We start from the raw sequence: 20,641 nt of genomic DNA, 5'->3' as shown, positions 1-20,641 counted from the left end.
TTCTTTCATGGGAAGATTTTGGACCGGAGGAGAATAGTTGGGAACCAGCCACCAATATTCTAGATAAGAATCTCATCAAGCAATTCCATGCCACCCATCCTTTGAAACCAAAACTCCCGGGTCGGGGGGGGGGGTACTGTTATGACCGCCGGCCGCAGCCACCTGTGGCTGGCTCAACTCACGTCATATCATGCTTGGCTCTCCATTCCCGGTACACTCACGGTGGTGGCCAGCCACTGCTGCCACATTCCTCCTGACTCCCTGTGCTCCACCTGGCGGCTGGGATGCCGCCAACCAGCGTTCCGACCCTGAACCTCCCTGGGCATGCATGCACACCATCTGTTCTCCCTTTAAAGGGCCAATGGCTGGAACTGCAGGCTTGTCCCCGACTGATGACATCACAGGCCCGGGATATTTAAGGACCACCTCCAGCCACCACTAACCGACTTGGCAACGAGTTCCCTGGTTCCTTCCTGGTAATTGCTCCAGTACTTCGGACCTGTTGTTCCTGCTCTACGGATTCCCATACCTCACCTGGGACTCTGTCTCCATGCTTTCCACTCCTCGGGACCTGGCTCAGCGCTACCTCACCTGGGACCCTGTCTCTGCGCTTCCCGCTCCTCGGGGCCTGGCTCAGCGCAATCACACCTGGGCTTTCTCTCCCTCTCCCTCTGAGAGTATCTTGGTCTTGGACTATACCTAACCTTACTCACAGTCTCTGCCTCCAGCCGCCTTCTCTCTCCGGGACCAGCCACTCTCTGCCTAAGACCAGCCAGCCCCGGCACCCAAGGGCTCAACCCGCGGGAATGAGGACCAGTACTGGCGAAGCTCCAGTTTGCCTCTGTTCCTGACCTGCTTTGTCTCCCGACGGTGGGGACCTGTGGGGCCCAATCCCTCAGGTAGTGTTAACCCCACCTTGGGCCAAGGGTCCACAAATCCTAACATTAGCTATGTATTCCTTCCTTTCCCCGTCTTGTTAAATCCCTAGCATCAATAATGGGTGATGAAAGAGCAGTAGCACAGAATGAAAAAATATTTCTTGCCACCTATTTTAACTGTGCTGCTTGGCCTCACCATGAGGATTTTTGTAGGAGCAAGCTAGGAGCAAGTACCTCACATCAGCCCCCCTCTTTCCCTTATAGCATGTCTTTGCAAATAGATTTTTGTCATAAATATTTCTAAGCCATACATTTGGATAAATCAAGCCCAAACTGAAAAAAAAATCCTTGATATCATGCAGCATTTTGTGGCATAATGAAGCAATAAAGCAAAACTTTGAATTAATATTTATTAAGCATAGTTATTATTTCCATAGGGAAAAAAATGAATACAAAAAATGTGAAGCTATAGGAAACACATAATCTACTACATGGCCACAAGATGTCACCCTTTGTATACAGATAAGAAGCTAGAGAAAATTGTTCTAATCAACCTCAATTTTTCTCTGCAAAAAAGAAGCCTTACAATATGCATTCAATGACAATGAAAATCAACCGACATTTGTAGATACGGGCTGCATTTTCTCTAGGTGGGTACCCAGGAATAGATATGGGATATGGATTTAAATCAAGGTTAGAAAAGTAAAACATGAGATTGCAGGTAGCGTACATGATTAGTGCCCCAAGGTCTGTGCATTTATCCTAACTGTACATTAAGACTGAGATCAAGGGGCTGTAGTTTCTTGCCCTTAGTCCTAAAATTTCCAATCAGTATTTTTGTTTTGGAACCTCTAAAATATGAAATCTGTTTATTCTTTGTTTGCTCTTTTTCTCCACACATTAGTACACCCCTTGTCTTGTAGTTCTGATAGTTTGCCTTCTACCCCACCTCATCTCCTTTCACTTGGTCTTCTAAATATTGAGAAGCGTAACTTAGGGCCTCATTTTCTAAAGTTTCGCAGGCCTGCGAAACTTTAGAAAACTGAGCTAATGGGGGGGGGGGGGGGGTATCGAAGCAGGGGGGGCGGTCCTGCACTAGCCGGCAGCGATTGCACTGTTGCGGTGTGATCACTGCCAGTTTCGCACCCAATAGCGCCACCATAGAAGATGTAGCTATTGGGTGTGAAGTAGGACGCGAAAAGGCCCTTACCTTTTCGTCGTCCGCGGCGTCTTTGTGGAGTCGGCCCTGGTGACGCCCCGACTCCTCCTCTTCCGGGGCGTGCAATAGCCTTAGCTTGTGAAAGTCATTTTCTATAGTCTGTGTCTGAGTATAGGATTTACCTGAATTCCTGGAGACTCAGTCTGACAACTGTCTGGCCAGTGGGACTATGGTAAGAATGTGGAAGACTGGCTAAGCATACCATAAATATAATAAAAGTAATCTGAAACAAATATAGAATACATAACAGTGGAATGGTTACTCAGATAAATACCTCAAGAAGTAAGGAGTTTTCATGACACTATTTTTATTTTATTTTAATTTTATTGTGAATTTCATTGAAATTTCTCTGCAGTGATGCTTTCTGCTGTGAGACAGTGAAAGACATGTAGCTTCTCCATGAGATCCACATCAGGTCTTCTTGGGATAGTTTTAATTGATACTATTTATACCCTCAGCTGCCCTGCATAACAGAGACATATAAGTAAGGCATTGCATTTGTATTAGGACATCATTGTCGAGGTATTTGTCTATTTGAATGCACACTTTCAGGTATATGCAGTGTTTTAAAAAATGTAACCCCACCTTCGGGGCACATAAAATGATGCGAGGATTTTCCCTATTGGAGTAAGGTCCATCTTCCAAATTTATTTATTGGGTTCACAGTGGTCATACAGGTGGTGGTGGACCTGGACAGAGAACAGTGATTGACTGGAGGAGATTCTTACCTCTCACCTGGTCAGGGGAAAAATTAAGCCACTGCAAGGGAAAAAGAGCCACTGCAAATTACAACTCCACTTGATTTTTCTGGCATGTCCAGCCAGTACCATATAGACGTGGAATGTTACAGATGAAACTTAAAAGCTGAATTCTCAGAGTTCAATGAAGGGATACACAGTGAAGACTCCTTTAATAACCATCACCAATACATCTCTACCCCCAATATTTTTTTATTTTATTTTTAATTTTCAAACACTTTTTACATCAAGACACTTTCATAAAAAGAAAAACAGAACAATTCAGGAAACAAAAATATCAAACAAAATGTTTTGTTTTCAAGAATATCTTCTAAGAATTGCCTCTCACAGACAACATAAATGGGGAGGAATACAATGAAATAAAAAATAAAGGAAGAAAAATAACCACCTATATATTATAGGACCTCCTAAGCTTCTTAGTGATCACTCCTTACATCAGTTGGAACAATTCTGTTTTTAAGACAATCTCTCATTGAATGGGATCCAATAAAACATATATTGGGCTCCTTGATATTTAAGGATACACTTGCAGGGAAATCTTAGTACAAAAGATGCACCTAAGGCTAACACTCTCTGCTTCTTCAAAAGAAAAATTCTCTTGGCCTGTATTTCATTCACCAGATCAGGGAATAAAGAGGATATATTTTGACCCATCAAGGATATACTTTTCAAACAAAAGAAAAGACGCAAAGTCCACTGCTTATCTGTCTCCTTGACCAAATTTATCAAAAGGGTAGCTCTCTCCATTAGAGATGTGAATCGTGTCCTCGATCGTCTTATGATCGATTTCGGCTGGGAGGGGGAGGGAATCGTATCGTCGCCGTTTGGGTGTTTAGAGTATCGTGAAAATCGTTAAAATCGTGAACCGGCACACTAAAACCCCCTAAAACCCACCCCCGACCCTTTAAATTAAATCCCCAACCCTCCCGAACCACCCCCCCCAAATGCCTTAAATTACCTGGGGGTCCAGCGGCGGTCCATAGCTAAATCGGGGGAAGGGGGAGGGCAGGAAAACTGGCACACTAAAACACCCTAAAACCCACACCCGACCCTTTAAATTAAATCCCCCACCCTCCCGAACCCCCCCCCCCCCCCAAATGCCTTAAATTACCTGGGGGTCCAGCGGCGGTCCGGAACGGTCTCCTGCAATTGAATCGTGTTGTCTTCAGCCGGCGCCATTCTGCGCCGCCATTTTGCAAAATGGCGGCGCAAAATGGCGGCGGCCATAGACCAACACGATTCGACTGCAGGAGATCGTTCCGGATCCCCGCTGGACTTTTGGCAAGTCTTGTGGGGGTCAGGAGGCCCCCCCAAGCTGGCCAAAAGTCCCTGGGGGTCCAGCGGGGGTCCGGGAGCGATTTCCTGCCGTGAATCATTTTCCGTACGGAAAGTGGCACCGGCAGGAGATCGACTGCAGGAGGTCGTTCAGCGAGGGTTCCGGACCCCGGCTGAACGACCTCCTGCAGTCGATCTCCTGCCGGCGCCATTTTCCGTACGGAAAACGATTCGCAGCAGGAGATCGCTCCCGGACCCCCGCTGGACCCCCAGGGACTTTTGGCCAGCTTGGGGGGGCCTCTTGATCCCCACAAGACTTGCCAAAAGTCCAGCGGGGGTCCGGAACGACCTCCTGCAGTCGAATCGTGTTGGTCTATGGCCGCCGCCATTTTGTGCCGCCATTTTGCAAAATGGCGGCACAGAATGTCGCCGGCTGAAGACAACACGATTCAATTGCAGGAGGCCGTTCCGGACCGCCGCTGGACCCCCAGGTAATTTAAGGCATTTGGGGGGGGGGGGTTCGGGAGGGTGGGGGATTTAATTTAAAGGGTCGGGGGTGGGTTTTAGGGTGTTTTTAGTGTGCCGGTTTTCCTGCCCTCCCCCTTCCCACGATTTACGATTTTTTGACGATAAATCGGGGGAATTGGTATTGTATCGTGGCCCTAACGATTTTTGACGATTTAAAATATATCGGACAATATTTTAAATCGTCAAAAAACGATTCACATCCCTACTCTCCATCCTCTCACAGCTCATTTGCTCCATAAAGACAGAGAGGTCTAAATTGGTAATTGGTAGCTGGAACTTTCTTACGATCTGGTAAATAGTACATGTTTGTAGTCTAGGGAACTATCTATTTGGAGACTTTAAGAAATTCTAAATAGAATGTCTTTAATATTTCTTTTGGGGTAACCAAAGCACATTTAGGAAAATTTAAAAATGTAAATTGTCTCCAGAAGTGAATTCACACATTTTCTAGCTTTTGATGTAACAACTGTGCAACAGTGCAACATCACAATCTTGCAATTTAGCTCAACAATTAAGCACTACTAAATTCTCAGTATGATCTTGTATCATCTGAGAGAGTTTATTCATAGATAAAGATATGCCTTGGACTTCTTTAAATAAGGAGTCAAACTTAAAGGAAACAGATCGTTCCAGTTTGGTGATGGCTGACCACAAAATTCCGTAGTTATTATAGCAGGTTTTTCTATTGGAAGATCACCAACCAACTGTGGCTGAGGAGGAGTTGACAAAAATCCTCCTAGCAGGGGTCTCTTCCCATGAGAGGGAGGAGATACACATATCCCAACAGACTCACTGACAGAGATACTTGATGTTACGGTCCCGGTCGCAACCGGGCCTTACTTTCCCTTCCTGGGCCTCGGCGGCGCAGATGTCGGCGGCGTTCCCGCGGAGGCCTCCGTGGGAACGCCCTTTCTCTAGACATGCGCACGCGCAGGAAGGGGGCTGAAATAGCCCGCTTCCTGCCTCGCGACGCTCCACCCTCTTCGAGGACGTCAGACACCGTGGGGGATTTAACCCCGACATCTATTCCTACTCAGGATCTTACAACCAGGTTCCACCGCGGTCCCTAGTTGCTCCAGGCCCCGAGGTGTTCTACAGTGCCTGCCTGCTTGCCTGCCTGCCTGCTACAGTGCCTGCCTGCCTACTGCCTGCTACAGTTCCTGCCTTCTGCTACTTTGCCTGCTTCCTACAGTGGCCGGGCCCCTACGGGCTCTTCCCGGGGGGGGGGGCTCCAGTCTCCGCCACAGTTCCTGCCTGGTTCCAGTATCCGAGACCTGCTTGGTTACAGTACCCAAGTCTTGCTTCAGTTCCAGTCCGGTTCCAGTACCTGTCTTGCTACAGTTCCAGTCTGATTCCAGTATCTGTCTGGCTTCAGTTCCTGCCTGGTTCCAGTGCCCGAGTCTTGCTACAGTTCCTGCCTGGTTCCAGAACCTGAACCCAGTTACAGTATTGCTACTGTCCTAGTCTGGTTCCAGTTACCCGTCCTGATCCACAACCCACCTAAGTCCCAGTGGCCGGGCCCCTACGGGCTCCTCCCGGGGGAGCAACAGCTTCCAGGGTGAAGAGCATCGTCTACGTCCTGCCAGATGTCCGCCTCCTGACCTGCTCATATCGAGAGACATTAGAACACCTTATCCCAGTCTCTTGCAGGTCGGCCCAAGGGTTCACTAAAACAGCTTATTCACAACACTTGAAGCCAATGTTAAAGCTTGCAGAGGGGTAGGTCCAACAGGGCTCAAGGAGACTCCAATCTCATCATGAACAGAGCTAAGAGCTCCTAGTACTGCTGAGCCCTGAAAAACGTGTGATTGAAAAAAATTATTTATAGTCACCTGTGATGAAGGAACAGGAGCAACCGACATGGAGGGTAGAGGTCTGAGGTTCCCTTTTCTCTTCTTCCCCAGTCTTGGACTGCAGGAAAATGAGAGAAATGCCAAAATTTCCCCAAGGGTGCGCAGCTTCCGAGCACTGGTGGTGGTGCACCACTATGCGCCTCCTTTTATGTTCCAAAGCAGGACCTGATGGGGTGGGGAAGAAGCGTGAGCAGGGGGAGGGCCAAATGAGCAGGTGGTGATGCAATATCTCTCTCTCCTGACCCCCCCCCCCCCAATTTAAAAGAATACAGTCCATTGGTATTTTGTTTAATGGCATTGGGATCTCTTTCTCCGTTAATCTTTTCCTTAACCCCTCCAGTGGAATACTAGGAGTACATCCCTAATTCCTGTGGTACCCAGGTACTACCCACTCTTCAGGTACATTATTCCCTTACTTAAGCCATCCCCCATGGAACCAAGTGAATCATAGGGGTGTGCATTCATTCCCTACGAATTGGCAATCCGCAACGTATAGGGACATATTCGTTGTATTCGTGGGGAAGCGAAATGTATCGTGATTCCCCACGAATACAACAAATCTTCACCAAATTATTCAGCCATCTAAAGGAGCCAATTTAAACAAACCCCCCACCCTCCTGACCCCCCCAAGACTTACCAAAACTCCCTGGTGGTCCAGCGGGGGGTCCGGGAGCCATCTCCTGCACTCACACCCTTGGCTGCCGGTATTCAAAATGGCGCCGATAGCTTTTGACCTACTATGTCACAGGGGCTACTGGTGCCATTGGTCAGCCCCTGTCACATTGTAGGAACAATGGATGGCTGGCGCCATCTTGTGCTCCTACAATGTGATGGGGGGTCTGGGAGCGATCTCCTGCACTTGGGCCGTCGGCTGCCAGTAATCAAAATGCTGCCAATAGTCTTTGCCCTTACTATGTCACAGGGGCTACCGGTGCCATTGGTCAGCCCCTGTCACATGGTAAGAGCACAAGATGGTGCCAGCCTTAGAAAATCCGGTGGTAATGGGGGGCGGGGGGGTGAAACAGGGGGCGGGCCTGCAAAAGCCGGCAGCGATCGCACCTCCGCGGTACGATTGCTGCCGGCTTTCGCACCCAATAGCGCCACCGTGAAAGGTGGTGCTATTGGGTGCACTGCTGGCAGCAATAAGATGTCCTACCTTTTCGCCTTCAGCAAAGTCTTTGCGGACTCTGCACCAACTCCGCCCCGATTTAGATATCACGTGCGATACCTTTGGAAAATGATCCCTTTCATGCAGATATATTCAGTGGAGCACTTATTTATCTGAGTATATTCTACTAAATATTAGGGATGTGAATCGTTTTAGGACGATTAAAATTATCGTCCGATAATTTTAATATCGTCTTAAACCGTTATGGAACACAATACAATAGAGATTCTAACGATTTATCGTTATAAATCGTTAGAATCGTGAGCCGGCACACTAAAACCCCCTAAAACCCACCCCCGACCCTTTAAATTAAATCCCCCACCCCAATGACTTAAATAACCTGCGGGTCCAGCGGCGGTCCGGAACGGCAGCAGTCCGGAACGGGCTCCTGCTACTGAATCTTGTTGTCTTCAGCCGGCGCCATTTTCCAAAATGGCGCCGAAAAATGGCGGCGGCCATAGACGAACACGATTGGACGGCAGGAGGTCCTTCCGGACCCCCGCTGGACTTTTGGCAAGTCTTGTGGGGGTCAGGAGGCCCCCCCCAAGCTGGCCAAAAGTTCCTGGAGGTCCAGCGGGGGTCAGGGAGCGATTTCCCGCCGCAAATCGTTTTCGTACGGAAAATGGCGCCGGCAGGAGATCGACTGCAGGAGGTCGTTCAGCGAGGGTTCCGGCGCCTCGCTGAACGACCTCCTGCAGTCGATCTCCTGCCGGCGCCATTTTCCGTACGAAAACGATTCGCGGCGGGAAATCGCTCCCTGACCCCCGCTGGACCTCTAGGAACTTTTGGCCAGCTTGGGGGGGGGCCTCCTGACCCCCACAAGACTTGCCAAAAGTCCAGCGGGGGTCCGGAAGGACCTCCTGCCGTCCAATCGTGTTCATCTATGGCCGCCGCCATTTTTCGGCGCCACTTTGGAAAATGGCGCCGGCTGAAGACAACAAGATTCAGTAGCAGGAGCCCGTTCCGGACCACTGCCGTTCCGGACCGCCGCTGGACCCGCAGGTTATTTAAGTCATTTGGGTGGGGGATTTAATTTAAAGGGTCGGGGGTGGGTTTTAGGGGGTTTTAATGTGCCGGTTTTGCGATTTTACGTTTTTTTGATTTTTCACGATTTTTCACGATTTTTCACGATATTTTACCCCCCCAAACGGCAACAATACGATTCCCTCCCCCTCCCAGCCGAAATCGATCGTTAAGACGATCGAGGACACGATTCACATCCCTACTAAATATTTATATGTTTATTGGTTTAAAATACTTTTATTCTGCCTTTTCAAATATATTGTCCTCAGTGGATCACAAAATAACATATACAAATTATACGCCACAACATAAATGAACAGCAACATCAATATTCTAATTAAATTATAAACACTTTAAAACCAGCAAGTGCTTCATAACAGCTTCATAAAAGATACCATTAAAAGAGATCCAGTGGTGTCCAGGTTGAAAACTTGGGAAACTGTAGGCCCTTGACTTTCTTTCTAAACGTCAGGTAATTGACCTCCTTCTGGGGATCACAAGGGAGGGAATTTCACAGTATAGTCCCCACTACAGAAAAATCTCTTTCCTGTCTTTCCTAAAGTCTAATTTCACAGAACGAGGGAACCGATAGCAAGGCCTTCCCAGCAGAATACAGGGAGCAAGGGGCAGTTTAAGTATCGGTACCTTATTGGGGACCCCTTTCTCCCCTACAATGTTCCTAGTCTGGTCATTGCAATGACAGTTCTGGGCCAGGGGCCATGTTCCAGGGCTCATTTTGAAACTCTGCAATTATAGGCCCTGAGTTTGCCCACTAGGTGACCCCCTTAACCAATGACCATGATCCCCCCCCCCCAACTCCTGCCCCCTCAAAGGTTGTGAGTGTTGTCTTCACGTCATTCCAACCCCAGTTGATCCAAGAGTAGAAATCAACATTTGAAATGTAAACTGGGGTCGTACTATGGATTTGCTGCCATTTGAAAGTGACTTGAAAACACCTGTGAGATTTGGTGTTTTGTTTTAAGTCATCTTCCAGTGAAAACAATGAAAAAACAGAAAAAAAACCCTCAAATTTTTCTTTGCTTTGTTTTTCAGTTTTATCGTGGGTTAAAATAAAAACAAAAAAGAAACAAAACTGAATTAAAAAAATTACATAGAACAACCCCAGAAAAATCAAAATTCTTGCCATGCACACCTCTGTAATGCACAGCACTGCCACAGAGCCACCAGGCCTGCCCATGTTCAGCTTTTAATTGTACTGAACATAAAAGTAAATATCATGAATAATCAAATATACATCAGTGCCCATTTTAGGAAAATACATGATTAATATTGGTAGATAAAAGGAGGGAAAATATGTGTGCAATTATCATCAGCCTGTTGCCATTTGCAGTTCTTACTAATGCTCAGCACCCTGTCTATTTTTGGCAGATTCAGCCACAGCCTGCTTAAAACTCTTAGAAGCCAATGTAATAAGCAGAGTTAATGCTGTTAGGGTTTTTTGCATGTACTTCTGTAGGATTTTGCACGCGTTTTCCTGTGCTAGCCTTATACGGGTATGTAATAAAGTATTTAGCGTGGGAAAAATGTGCTCATAAATCCACTTTAAAACACATAACTGGTTTAGCACAGTTGCATGCAAATGAGGCAATTAACTATTCACAGGCTATGCAGGGAGCCACGCCTCAGTTAATACAGGTTTTTGAATGCAGGTCTTTTAGTGCTTGGCTCAGAGCAGGAGTTAAACTAAAGTGGATGTCTAGAGACCAGTTTAATCTGGGGTAATCATGGGTTACCTTCACTTTTTTGGGATGTTTGCAATATTTTTGTGGGCGGGTAGTAGAAATCTCTGTTGCATTCCAGAAAATGCCGGCATCCACCGGTACAACTGCCACGCAGTCGGAGATGGAACATGAAGGGGTTAGACATTGCTCTATCCACCTTCAGTTCCATTCCCGGACCACTAACTTCTTCACTGTTTTATAAAAAGGGAAGGCTTTCACCCCAAGAATCACTCACGGGTCACCACATTAATGCGGGTTTCAGCGTGGGTTTCTGCGCAGTTTATTATATAGGGCCATGAGCGCGGGTTACACTTTTTGCATGGATTTTCTGCACGAATCTCATTTGCCTACGCACCCTTTATTACATTCCGCAAAGGTGCTTGCTTTGGCTGAACGCGCTAAAAAAATCCGTGCAACCAACTAGTGCTGATTTCATTGCGGGTCTTATCACTTTAGCCTCTTTGACTTTACATGCTGCTCACACCTCATTAAGAAGCAAATAGAAAGCATTTATTGTTCTTTGCACAAACAGCAGCAACAGCAGCAGGTAACCCTACAGTAAAGAGATAGGCACAGCGCCTCAGCCTGAAAACTGAATTTGAATAAAGAGGAGAAGGAAGAAGAAGGAAAACAGGGCCCAAGTAAAAACTAGGTAGCTAACTCTGCTCCACCCAGAAACGCCTCCTGCCCACCCCCAGAACACTCCCAACATGCAGCTAAATTCTAGCTGCACAACTTGTTATAATTGTAGGCATTGCCCTGTGTTTAAGTGTATCAGAAAATAGAGCATTTTATTCTCCTTTTCACATACATTTTCTAAACAAGCTATTCAAACATAAATATTTTGAAAAACTAGATATATTTTACAAATCACTTGAGCCCTGTGCAATAGAACTCGCAACAGAGGTTTTTTTTGAGTGTTCACACTGGCAAAATGTTTATGTGCATGCTAAAATGGAAAGTAACATGCTATACAATATGTTTTACCAGCACGCAACTTGATACAGCTCCTTTGCAGGAGCAAAAGGTAAAAAAAAAAAAAAAAAATTAGGGATACCTAGGGTAGGGATAGAGGGCGGCTGGAAAAGGGGAAGGAGAAAAGAGGTTAGGGTAGGGGGTAGGGAAGTTCCCTCTCAGTCCACTCCTGAATTGGAACGGACTGGGAGGGAAATGGAGAAGCCGGACGATGCGTTGCCATGTAATTTTGGCCTATGTCTGCCCCCCTTGCACGCGCCGCTCATGTTGTTATAACATGTATGCACCAGCTCGCGCATGTTATAAATCGTGCATCCATTTGTGTGCACCGGGTAGCACACATGGATGCGTGCGTGTTCATTTTTAGAATCTGCCCCTAAATGTTGATTCGCCTATTCTTGAAAACAATATTTTCACTGTTTTCATTTGATATAGCTTGGAGTCTTTTACATTATTATATTCCTGCATTTTGGGCAGGTATACAGAAAGAGAAGATCACAGACAGTTTTCCTGTTGGATTTGACCCCTTTCTTTCCCAAATGTCAAATATTAACAAAATTAAGTACCTAGATCCATGTTAGTGAAATCGCAGGGAAAGAGTCAGTTTGTCAGCATCTGTTGATTCGTAATGTTTCCATAGACATATTTCTATTACTATTATTTTTCTTCAGCATTAGTAAAATACTAACTTTATGTCTTGTTCTCCATCTGGTCTGCTTTGATTTCTCTCCTTTCCATGTTTATCCACCTGTCATGTGGTACTGGATCTTCTCCCTGTCTTTACAATTTCGAGTTTTCACCTGTTCTTTTCTTCTGGTCTCTCCTGGTCACCCATTACTCTTCCTCAGACTTATCTGCACCTATTATTTTCCCTATGTTCTACCGACTTCTCCAGCTTCCCCCCTTCCTTACTTCTCTCTCCACCTTGCTACCTTTCTTGCTTACTAGAATCCCTCCTAGCCCTTCCTAACACTTGTTCTTCACATTCCAAAGTCCGGAATCCTTTCTCAGACCTCTCCTTTGTTGCTTGTTGCCATCTTCCCCTTGCCTTCTTTTTTTTCTTTTTCTCATTTCCCTTTCAACAGTCTCTCTTTTATCCCTTCTCCCATGACAGATTGCGCTGTTGTGCTTGGGCTCATGCACCTCTCTCTTCCCACTTAATTTAATGGAGCAGTGGCTCTTACTGCACCTGCCGCATGCTCTGATTGTGGCTGGCTGGGAGAGCTAAGACAAAGAAAGGCATCCAGAGGCATAAACTGCACTAATGACCAGCCATGGGAGTGCCACGACTTTGGTTTGGGCGAGCATTCACATCACACTGACAACCAGGGAGTTAACAATGTATTTTGAAAGAATATCCAGAAATAAAATATGCTCTTCACAGAATTATGTATTGGATCAAGAGCCATGGATAGTTACTCTGGGGTCCGAAAGTGTAAGAAGAAAGTTAAAGGAGCAAGAAACAATATTTTGATTGAGAGCAAAAGAATGGAGAGAGAGAAAACTGGAGGGCAACATGGTAGCATGAATAATAAATAAGGATAAAAGAAGTAAAACAGGAAAAGTTGTATAGACAAAGACAAGGGTAAAGGAGAAATATAGACAACTCACATTTTTGAGTTAGAAAAAGATAATTCTGCAAAACACGCTGAACTGTTTTCATTGTAATGGGTTTTTTGAGGTGGAAGGAAGGTGGGCCCGGCAGTTGCCTTCTGCTCTGCTGAGCTTCAGCACAATCAAAACTACACTCAACTGGGACAAGGGCGGAGCAAGATGGCCGCTCAGCAGTGAGACGCTGCGTGTGTGCTCCGGAGGATATTGAAGTTTTTCCTGTGAAAAGGTTACCCCGAATTTGGGACAAAAGAGGAAACCGAGAGGTGAGCGTTATCCTGCAGTCCCTCCAGTAACTTTCGTCGCTGGCCCAATGGACGCGCATGTGGTCTGCAGAGCACTGACACAGGATCGCAGCCGTTGGGGAGAGGGGGAGGGGAAGATGAGCTACCCTCTCTCCCAGGCTCATTATCACCTCTCAGCCCTGTGGAAGGAACCCCTCCCGGCAACCCGGTACCTAGCTGGGACTCCCTGATTCCTGGAAGGATGCCGCTGGACAAAAGTGCCCCACGGCACACTTCAGCAGGACAGGACCCAGGAGGACAAGAAAACTCAGGCTCGGATCGGACATCGCAGCCGGCCAGGGAAGTGGATAATGCGCTACTGGAGCTCGAGGGAGGGGCTGTTGGAGGTATCCCGGAGAGAACTGCGTTAATACCGGTAAGACCAGCTACATTTACTCGAGACTATTTGGGAGACGATGGTCGAAATGAAAATTTCCATTCTGGCTCAAATAACACCATTAAGCGAAACAGTGAAAGAAAAGGAAGAAAAAGTAAAGATTGTTAGAAATTCAAATTCTGAACTGGAACAACAGATAAGGAACTGAGATCAGATAAGGAACACGCAAGCGGTTCAGACCGCCTCCATAAAGGAAAGAAAGAATGTATTAGTGAAATTGGAACATATGGAAAATGTGATTAGAAACAAAAATCTGAGACTTATCAATTTTCCAAAAGTATAAATATCTCCTTGAGACACCTTTAAAAGGTATCTTCAGGAAGCAATTGGCATAGAAGATGCAGTGATGCCACCAAAATCAAAGACATTTTATCTTCCCAAATTTAAAAGACCTTTGGATCAAGATGGAGAGATAGCAACTTTGGTTCCAGCTAATGAACAACCATTGGACATTTCTGCTCTTTTGGAAACTTCAGACACTGAATTAGCAATACCTGCAACTTTGATAATTAACTTAATTTTAGAATCAGATAGAGAATGGTTATTGAAACAGGGTTTTCCCTGACATTGCAAGGGAAACACAGAAGAGGAGAAAGGCTTTTCTCCTTATGAGGCCTCAGGTATTACAACTATTTTTTCTAAAATATCCTTGTAAATGCCTCATAAAGTATAGAGGCAATTCCTATGTTTTTTTCCACCCCCCACAGCTGTCTCAGTTCTTAGCTGGGAAAGTAACCTCCAGCCCCAGCGAGCCCAGAGTTAGCATATGAGTTCCTGATGTATTTAGCTCTTTGCTCTCGGAGTGGTCTTTATTACCTTGATTTGTGTTGCTTAACAATTTCCTTAGGTTGTGTAACTCCGACCCCCACATATGAGGGCTTGTTAGAGAGCAGAAGCATTGTTATGTTTGTGAATTGCTGTTTCTCCTTAAGTGAATCTGACATAGTTGCTTTTTCTCTGTATTTTCCATCAAGAGTTTTGTCTTGTTTTGAAATATATGTAAAATTGCATAAAGAAATATTAATAATAATAAAAAAAATACTAGACTCAACTGGGCTGTAGTAGCATAAGTAACTCACAAGTATTCTTAAGTTCCCCCTCTCATCCCCAACTATTGCAGTGACAGTCCTTGGCCAGGGACCACAAATCATGGCTCACTCCAGGCCTGGTTAGTGAGTACTTTAAATCTAGCCACTAGGGGACCTACTCAATAAAAGCTTAGCATGCAGGCTATAGCAGTCCCCGAGGACAATAGTGGATAAGTGCTAAAACTGGCACATACCTGCATCTAGAGAACTAGCCTAATGGTTAGAGCAGTGGGCTGAGACTCACGTAAGCTAGGGTTTAAATCTTGTTGGTGCTCCTTGTGACCTTGGACAAGTCACTTTAGCTACAGCCACCTTAGAGGAACTCTGTGTGGCACCATGTAGAGATCTACTATAGCATTTTATAACTTGCATGTATCAAGTATATGTAATTTATAAAATTCACATATGTGTATGCCCTAATATATGGATGTATGTTTCCTTATGTGCAAATATCTGTAATGCATTGAAAGCATATACTCTTCATGTTTATTTTAAAAACATAACCAAGTATATTTTACATGTGAAAATAATTGCTCATGTAAAACTGTTTACTTTTGAAAGTCGGTACATTTTTAAACATGCACACATAATTGAAATCACCAGTTTGCCAGTTCCTCCACCAGTTCACCCAGTTCCTCTCCAGGTCATCAAGACCCTCCTAGTTTTTCATTCTAAACTCCCCCCAGTTCATCCAGACCTCCCACCCAACCAATAGCAAGCAAAGACAATTAGCAGGTGCAAAATTACACAAATAAGTTGCTAAATGTACACGCGTAAATCTCTTATAAAATAGCAACTTGTATGCGTAACTCTAGGCCCTGCCCCAGGACATCCCTAGCCCACCCCTGTTTTCACACATAAATTCATGCACAAGTCTGAAAATATCTGCACATTTATGATGTTTATAAAATAGCATGTGCAGGAGTACGAGCTTCTTACGGAGGTAATTTTGAAAGGAGTTACACATGTAAATGTATTATACTGTCGTAGCAATTTTCAAAAGTTATTTACACATGTCAAGTGCACTTACATGTGTATAATCTATGGACAATTCAACAGCATCTATTGTAGCAATTTTCAAAAGCCCACTTACCTGGGTCAAGTGCATTTACACGTGCAAAACCTTTTGAAAATTACCCCCACATGCGTATATGCTAATAGTACATGTGTAAATGCCTAGATTGTCAGCCCTTTCGGGCAGAGAAATGCCCACTCTACCTGAATGTAACTTGTCTTAAACTACTAATGACAAGGCATGAGCTAAATATACAGTAAAAATAAAAAAAGGAAGATCATATGCAAATTAGACATTAGCAGGCATGTGAGAATTAGCATGTTACATAACACTTCATGTATCACCTGCCTCGGAATATGTTTCAACTTTTTAGCACACATACTATTTTGAATTTCCTCTCTAGATGGAATGGCTTTGACATAGAACCCTGTTTATTTATTGTTTTAATTCATATTCTGTGAATAATGCCTGTATAAAATACAACATGCAGCTGATAGTATTGACAAAATGTTTGCATGTAATGTGCTATAAGAAGCATTTGCCAGATGACATTCTTCCAACACAGCTCATGAAATGTCTTGCAGCTGCGGAAGGAACTCCAGGTGGCTGTTAGCTCTGAAAGGGCAGACAACCTGCTTTGAGAGACTGTCATGTTGTAGTTGAAAGTTTGAATAGAAAACCTGGGATTAGTGGATTGCTGGAATTTTTTCATCCTTATTTAGAATTTTTTTTTCCCTTATCATGCAGGGAATGTGTGTTGTCCATAACTTTAAAGGAGCACGCGGAACCTCATCTAAACCTAAGCCTGAAGATCCACGAGGAGTCCCTCTAATGGCTTTTCCAAGAGTTGAAAGTCCACTAGAAACCCTCAGTGCACAGGTAGCAAAAAAATAATTTCTTGCAGATTAATTTATTTCATCTTCTTAATGATGGAAACCTAAGAAGCACTTTAATTATTATAATTCCACTACAATAGTGCACATTACTAAATGTATACTTATCAATATACAGTGGCTATAGAAATTCTACACCTCCTTCCAAAATGTTTACCTTTTGTTGCCTTATAGCTTGGAAATGCATTAAAACAGTGGGGTGGATTTATCAAAATGCGGTAAGTACTGCATGCGATAGCAAAAGGGATATGTTTTATGCTAATATAGTATTTATCACAATTTGTGATACCATTTCAGATTCTGCAATAAGTGCCAGACCTGTTGTATTTCCCACATTCAACCACTGGGGGACCATTTTTAATGAGAGAGAGAGAGAGAGAGAGAGAGAGAGAGAGAGAGAGAGAGAGAGAGAGAGAGAGAGAGAGAGAGAGACTAGCCATAATATCATGGCCCATAGGCAGGTATTTGTATCCCTATGGTAGGCCCACCTAGTAACTCGAGGTGGGGATTAGGTAAGAGTGTAGGGGGTTGGGGGCCACTTTCACATTCAACATGAGACGTACGAACAGAACAGTGGTCTCTTGTGAAGATTTGCTGGCCTTCGGAGTGAGGAAACTCACTCCAAGATGAGATTTGGGCAATGTTCTCTCCACCTAGCTTGATGGACACTCTACCTGGGCAACAACAAGCTAGGTGGAGAGAACATTGTCCAAATCTCATCTTGGAGTGAGGTTCCTCACTCCGAAGGCCATCAAATCTTCAGAAGAGACCACTGTTCTGTTCGTACGTCTCATGTTGAATGTGAAAGTGGCCCCCAACCCCCTACACTCTTACCTAATCCCCACCTCGAGTTACTAGGTGGGCCTACCATAGGGATACAAATACCTGCCTATGGGCCATGATATTATGGCTAGTCTCTCTCTCTCTCTCTCTCTCTCTCTCTCTCTCTCTCTCTCTCTCTCTCTCTCTCTCTCTCTCTCTCTCTCTCTCTCTCTCTCTCTCATGGGAGACATCACAAATGGCAATGAAACCTTACATCACAGCAGCTAACACATTTGAAAGAGGTGTTGTTAAAATCAGCATTATGGCTGTGCAATAGCTCTTTGCAGACAGGCTAACCCAGCCCTAACTCCTCCTATTTTCAGAATTTGCATTGCACCATACGATATGGTGCTATCGCACACATTAACAGGGCTTTTCGCATTTGATAATGCCTTATTGCATTTTGAAAAATGACCCCCAGTGTTTGTTCCATGTATCCACATATCCTTCCCCATAACTGAAAATGAAAAATATATTCCAAAATTCCTTAGAAAATGAAATAGAAATAAAAACACGGACTAACTTGGTTGGATAAGTGTCCACCCCCTTACATTTCTGTAAGAGTCCTAAATACTGGTGTAACTGATCCCCTTCAAAAGCAGACACCAAGTGAACTGGCCATACCTGTGTTAAAGTAACGACAAGATAAAGTCAGCAGTTCCTGTTGGTTCCCTCTGTTGGGTGGTATAGTTCAAAGCAAGGACCCAACCATGAGCACCAAGAAGCTGACAAAAAAAATTCCTGGACAAAGTTGTGGAAAGGCACAGAACAGGGTATGGGTATACTAGAATTGCCAAGTCCTTGAATATCCCTTAGGGCATGATCAAGATCATTATTAAGAAGTGAACGGTGGATAGCACCACTAAGGCCCTGCCTAGTTCAGGCCACCCCTTCAAATTGGATGACTGAGCAAGAGGAGTCTTATCAGGGAGGCAACCAAGAGGCCAATGGCAACTTTGAAAGATCCACAGGCTTCCATGGCAAAGACTGATCAAAATGAGTTTGCAACATAGTAACATGATAATGACGGCAGAAAAAGACCAAATGGTCTACCCAACAAGCTTCTTATGGTAGTAACTGCCACTCCATGCTGGTTATCCCATGTTTCTTTAAGGGTAATAACTGCCGCTCTGTTCAGGTTACCCCCAAGCCTTATGTTAAGGGTAGTAATATTAAAAATGAAAACCAAGCAGCTGTCAAACCCATAACAAAATTACTGCTAGCAACATTTTTACACAGTGAGCAACTTTCCTGATAATTGGGGGGTTGACCTCGTCTTGGGATTACTGCCTTCCTAATAATTTATTCAATGCTGCTACTTGAATGTGCTTTACTTTTGGACTTGGTCATAGAAGAGGTCCCTACACTTTTTCCCTAATATCTGCATATCAGTACTCTAGACCATAAAAATTAGGGCTCAGCACAGGTTGTCATCTGGATCCAATTCCCCTTTTCTCCCTCTCCCCTGTCAAAGCAGAGAGTGATGCTGCAGTTGCATCAAAATCATGCATGCTAACTGGTTAAGGATAGTAATCCTTATGTGTCAAAATCATGTAAGTTAATTGGTTAAGGGTAGTAATCCCTATGCCTTCTGTTAAGGGTAGCTGCTGCCGCTCCATGCTCGTTACCCCATGAACCTTTTTCTTAATTTCCAACTCTAGCCATTAGGGATCCACAATGTTTATCCCATGTCTTTCTGAATTTGTTTACTGTTTTTGTCTTCACCACATCCTCTGTAAGGGCATTCCAGGCATCCTCCACCCTCTCCATACAGAAATATTTCCTGAAGTTGGTTCTAAGTCATTCTCCCTGAAGTTTCATTTCATGATCCCTAATTCTACTGTTTGCTTTCCCCTGGAAAAGGATCAAGGAACATGAATCATTAAAACCATTCAGGTATCTGAAATTCTGTATCATATCTCCCCTGTACCTCCTCTCTTCCAGGGTATACATATTCAAATCCTTCAGCCTTTTCTCATAAGTCTTCCAGAACTGGCCTCACACCATTTTGGTCACCCTTCTCTGGATCGTCTCTGTTCTGTCTCTATTCTTTTTCAGATATGTCTCCAGAACTAAGCACAGTACTCCAGGTGAGGCCTCACCAAGGACCTGTACAACGGCATTATCATCTCTTGTTTCTTACTGGTTTTTCCTCTCTCTATGCAGCCCAGTATTCTTCTGGCTTTAGCTATTGTCTTGTCACATTACTTTGCCACCTTCAGGTCCTCAGACACTATCACCCAAGGTCCCTCTCTCAGTCCGTGCACATTAGTCTTTCACCTCCCATCACATTCGGCTGTTTTGGATTACCGCACCCCAGATGCATGACACTGCCAAATCTTCGACCACTCTTCAAGCTTTCTTAAATCACTTTTCATTTTCTCTACTCCTTCAGGCATGTACACATTATTGCAGATCTTAGCATGATCTGCAAATAGACAAACTTTACTTTCTGTCCATTCTGCAATGTTGCTCACAAAGATATTGAACAGAATCGGTTCCAATACCAATCTCTGTGACACTCCACTTAACAAGGTTCTCTCTTCGTAATAGGTTCCATTTACCATTACATGCTGTCACCTGTCAGTCAACCAGTTTGTTGTCCACTCAGTCACCTTGGCGCAGAGTCCCAAGCTTCTCATTTTATTCACGAGCCTCATATGCGGAACTGTATCAAAAGCTTTGCTGAAATCCAAATAAATCACATCTAGTGATCTTCCTCGATCCAATTTTGTAGTCACGCAATCAAAAAAATCAGTTTTGTCTGACAGGACCTTCCCCTGGTGATAGTAATAACCTAAACATTCCACAAATATGACCAGTATGGTAGAATTGCATGCAAAGTGACACTCAGTAGATACTCAGGAGATACTGTAGCTATTTATTTTATTTATTTATTTGTTTTTATATACCGACATTCAACACAGGATATCACATTGGTTTACAGGAAATAAGTGAGGTTGTTTACATTGTAACAAGGTAGTAGTTAACTGGGAAAACATAGTAAGGGAAAATAACATAACACTGAATGATTAACTTTAAGAGTAGGCTCACTTATTAAGATGAACATTTGTGTATAAAAATAACTTAGCATTCTGTATTATTTATGGTT

General features: G+C 44.4%; 1 protein-coding gene across 1 annotated transcript in view; it reads left to right on the top strand.

Moving 5' to 3' along the window:
- PLPPR1 (phospholipid phosphatase related 1) overlaps positions 1–20,641 on the top strand; it is a 329,852-nt gene that overhangs the window by 288,644 nt on the left and 20,567 nt on the right. The window contains exon 7 of the mRNA XM_029605105.1: positions 16,562–16,693. Coding sequence (XP_029460965.1) covers positions 16,562–16,693 — 132 coding nt within the window. The remainder of the gene's footprint in view (positions 1–16,561; positions 16,694–20,641) is intronic.

This window comes from Rhinatrema bivittatum, chromosome 1 (genome assembly GCF_901001135.1).
Source record: "Rhinatrema bivittatum chromosome 1, aRhiBiv1.1, whole genome shotgun sequence".
NCBI lineage: Eukaryota > Metazoa > Chordata > Amphibia > Gymnophiona > Rhinatrematidae > Rhinatrema > Rhinatrema bivittatum.
The sequence above is the reverse complement of the archived record's forward strand: the minus strand, read 5'-3'. Positions and strand labels throughout refer to the sequence as shown.